The sequence below is a fragment of the Corylus avellana genome, chromosome ca5 (assembly GCF_901000735.1).
Source record: "Corylus avellana chromosome ca5, CavTom2PMs-1.0".
NCBI classification, from domain to species: Eukaryota; Viridiplantae; Streptophyta; class Magnoliopsida; order Fagales; family Betulaceae; genus Corylus; species Corylus avellana.
In genome coordinates, this window is record NC_081545.1 from 14001353 (window position 1) to 14005812 (window position 4460).

The 4460-nt window shown below is 41.1% G+C and overlaps 1 protein-coding gene across 1 annotated transcript; it reads left to right on the plus strand.

Moving 5' to 3' along the window:
* Positions 1–1749: 1749 nt before the first annotated feature.
* Positions 1750–3162, plus strand: LOC132181825 (uncharacterized). The gene has a single exon (XM_059595056.1). It carries the CDS (start codon positions 1750–1752, stop codon positions 3160–3162), a length of 1413 nt encoding a protein of 470 aa, XP_059451039.1.
* Positions 3163–4460: the final 1298 nt, after the last annotated feature.

Here is a 4460-nt window from a genome sequence, read left to right on the forward strand (position 1 = left end):
TCATGTGTGACCCATTCGACTATGCTATGGGTGCTATCTTGGGACAACGTGAAGACAAGATTTCTCATGCTATTTATTATGCCAACAAACTCTCTTGGATGCTCAATTGAATTACACTACAACCGAAAAAAGAATTACTAGCTGTTGTGTTTGCCTTGAAAAAATTCCGCTCATATGGGCCATCCCATCTTGGAATGGATGTGTTTCCAAGATTTTCAAAAGATCACATTTAAGTAAATTTTTAGTTGTTGTTTGTTGTTGTTTGGCACCATCTATTACGTTAATACTCTCTCTCTCTCTCTCTCTCCCTCCTAAACTATCAGAAGCCAAAAGTCCCACAACCAACAAGAGAAAAAGAAAAAAAAAAAAAAAAAGGAAAAAAAAAAAAAGGAAAAAAAAAAAGGACAATATAAAGCATCATATATTTCACACCATTTCTAACACTGTATAGATATACTTTTTAAACGGAATTGAAATTTGTATTTGAGTCTGTTTTCACTCCGTTTGGGTATAGTAAAGTTTTAATCATGGAATCTATTGTTTCATTGCTTTAGAAAAAATGATGAAACTTTTGATGATATTGGTTTTTCGAAGGCAGCGATCTGGGTACAGGTGCATGGACTTCCTCTTGATAAAATGACGGTGGCCAATGCTAAGATTATTGCAGATAGTCTTGGAGGTCTGGTTGAAGTTGATAACATGGATAATATGAAGCCTTGTAGGAAAAGCTTCTTGAGAATCCGGGTTCTTATTCCTCTTGATGAACCTTTGGCTACGGGTTTTATTTTACAACGTCCTCCTAAGCCACCAGCTCAAATTTTTTATCAGTATGAACGATTATCTGAGTTTTGCTATGCATGTGGAAGGCTTGGGCATCTTTCTTTTGCATGCCCAGTTATCCCTCGCTCCCCTGATTCTGGAATTTTTGGTCCCAAACTAAAAGCAAAATCTCCTTATGCTAATCGAGTGGAGCTGCTGTTTCCTCCTAGAAGCCTCCAGATCTCTCCGGCTCTGTCTCAAGCTTCTTCGGCAGCGTCTGGGATTCTTTCTCAAGCTCACGTTCCTGACTCTGGTGAGTCAACACAGGTTCTTAGTATTGGTAACTCAAGCCAACTCAGTCCAACTCGTTCAAGTGTCCCCTCCCTTGTAAAGCTGGCAAATCCCATCACCACCAACCCCTTACCTTCCCTCACTTCCGCATTAATGGAAAAGTCCCCTCTTGTCAACTTTCAGCTGAACCCTACCTCCCCCTCATTAATGCTTACCCATGTTGCTAACAACCTACAGCTAAAACTTTCTAATAGCTTGTGGCCCAATCCCAATAAGTCTTCTGGTCCCACCCCCTGCTCTAACTAGTTCGTTAGTGACCAGCTTTCCATTTGTTACTAGTGTTTCAACTCCTTTGTTGACTTCTCTTTCCATTTCTAATTCTCTTGTAACTATCCCTTCTACTTCTAAGGCAGACCCTCCTTTTGAAAAATATCCTTCCCTTACTCATCTGAAACCTCCAAAATATCCTCCCACTATCTCCTCTAAAAAACGTTTTCACCCTTACCACAAATCGGCCTCACCTTCTTCTTTCAATCCTAGCGCTCATCCCCACCCTACCAAAAAATCCAAGACTGATTCTAGCTCGTCCTATGGTGCTGGTGATGGAAGGGAATTGGGTGATAAGGAAGTGGATGGTTCTTCCTCAGGTGCTTTGCTTTTGGATGGGGTGGCTGGTTTCATCCAGCCCCCACCACCTCAATGAGAATCTTGGCTTGGAATTGTCGGGGGTTGGCTTGTGCCCCGAAAATTCGTTCCTTACGAGCCCTGATTAGGCAACATAGGCCTGATGTTCTCTTCTTGTCTGAAACTAAGGTTCTATCTTCACGTTTCTGGAGCTCTCTTTCTTGCTTGGGTTTCTCTGCTTGGCTTGAAGTTCCTCCTGTTGGTTTAAGTGGAGGTCTTTTTGTGACTTGGAAATATGGCTTTTCTTTGGATCTTGTTAATCTTGATCAACACCACATCTCCTGCATGGTGGTTTCTGATCCTCCTCATCGATCTTGGTTAATTTCCTGTGTGTATGCTCCTCACACTGTACAGAATCGTTTTGCTCTCTGGTCCAACCTTTCTGCGTTGGGAAGCTCTTTTGGTGGAGCTTGGCTTTTGTTGGGAGATTTTAATGCGATTTTGTCTTCTGCTGATAAGTGTGGGGGTCGTAATTTTGGGTCTACTTCGCATATGGATTTTGTTGATTTTGTGCATTCTAATGCTCTTGTTGATTTGGGCTTTATTGGTAATAATTTTACTTGGAGTAACTGTCGCTCTGGTAGTGCTAACATCAGAGAAAGATTGGATTGTGGCTTGGCTAATCAAGAGTGGGTGTCTTTGTTCCCTAACTCTTTGATTAATCATTTTTTGGCTGTTAATTCGGATCACTGCCCAATTTTGTTGTCTACCTCTGGTACCTACCGTAATCTTCCCAAGCCTTTTCGCTTTGAAGCTTTTTGGACCCGTGATCAGGCTAGTCACTCAGTGGTAGCGGAAGCTTGGTTGGTTGCGGTGGAAGGCTCTCCAGCTTTCTCGTTGAGCAGGAAGTGGAAGAAAACAAAATCAGCTTTAAAGTCTTGGAACACTCTCCATTTTGGTCATATTCAGACTCAGATTAAATCTCTTATGGCCCAAATTGGAGTTATTCAAGCCTCTCCTCACTCCTCTAGTAGTGCTGCCAGAGAAGTGGTTCTTCAGAAGGCTCTCCAAGAGCAACTCCTGCGTGAGGAAATTTTGTGGAAACAAAAATCAAGGGAGTTATGGCTTTCTTGTACAGACCTTAATACAAAATTTTTCCATGCCTCTAATGCTTGCCGTCGTAGGTACAACTCCATCTCTTGTCTTATTGATAATGGGGTCAGTGTTATGGGTAGGGAGAATATTGGTTCTTTGCTGGTGGATCATTTTCATTCTCGTTTTACTACTTCTCACCCTTCTTTTGATGATGATCTTGCTGGTTTGGTGGATAAAGTGATAACTGATGATGATAATATGCTTTTATGTGTAATTCCTACTGAAGAGGAGATTTTTTCGGCTATCACTGATCTTGGACTTAATAAAGCTCCTGGTCCTGATGGCATGACAGGGCTTTTTTACAAAAACTTACTGGCCTATTGTGAAGCTTAGTGTTATTGCCTCAGTGCAATCTTTTTTTAGAGGAGGTTTTTTGCTAAAAGAGTTCAACCATACTAATATTGCTCTCATCCCCAAGGTGGATAATCCTTCAAGGGTGAATCAATTTAGGCCTATTAGTCTTACCAATTTCAACTATAAGATTATTTCAAAAATCTTGGCTAATAGGCTTAAACCTCTTCTTCATAAAATTGTCTCTCCCATGCAGTCTGCTTTTTTGAAAGGGAGATCTATCCATGATAATTCTATTTTAGCGCATGAAGTTTTCCATTCTATGAGACAGAAAAGAGGAAATGGAGGTCTTATGGCTTTGAAATTGGATATGGAAAAGGCCTTTGACTCTATGGAATGGAGCTTTATTTTGAAAATTATGGAGCTTCTTGGCTTCCAGCCCACTTGGATTAACTGGATTAGCCAATGTATTATCACCTCCTCCTTCTCCATTCTTCTTGATGGTGCTCCTTTTGGCAAATTTTTTCCTTCAAGAGGTTTGAGGCAAGGGGACCCTCTGTCTCCCTTTCTCTTTATTCTTGGCTCTGAAATCCTTTCGAGGCTTTTATTAAGGGAAGAAAATTTGGGTGCTCTCCATGGTATTAAAATTGCTAGAATGAGCCCTCCAATTTCTCATCTATTTTTTGCAGATGATGTTATGATTTTCTCCAAGGCTAATTTGGCTGAAGCTAATGTTATTCTCAAGTGCATTTCTTTGTACTCTCTTTGGTCTGGACAATGTATTAATCAAGCCAAGTCTGCTATTTTCTTTAGTAAGAATTGTAAGCCTGCTGTCAAGGCTTCGGTTAATGGTGTTCTAAAGCTGGCTCCTATTCCTGCTCGTGCCAAGTATTTGGGGATTCCTTTGTTTATTTCTCGGAATAAGAAGGACTCTTTTTCCGAGCTCAAAGATAGGATTTTTGCCAAGGTGACGGGTTGGAAAGCTAGGCTTCTTTCTCAGGCTGCAAGGACCACTCTTTTGAAATCAGTGCTAAATGCCATCCCTACATACTTTATGTCTCTCTTCCTTATTCCTAAGTCTCTTTGCTCTGAGATAGATTCGGTTTTGAGAAAATTTTGGTGGGGTTTCCCTCAAGAAAAAAGGCACAATCTCTCTTTTCTTTCTTGGGATAGCATCTGCCAGCCTAAGAGCTTGGGTGGGCTAGGTATTAGCTCAATGAAATTTCTTAATAGCTCCTTGCTGGCTTGGCTTGGTTGGAAGTTGACCTCAAATGAACCTCTTCTTTGGGTTGATGCCCTTAAGGGGAAGTATTTGCAGCAAGGTTTTTCTTTCTTGGAGG

Coding starts and splice junctions, on each gene's coding strand:
- LOC132181825 (XM_059595056.1), top strand. CDS start 1,750: ATGAGAATCTTGGCTTGGAATTGTCGGGGGTTGGCTTGTGCCCCGAAA.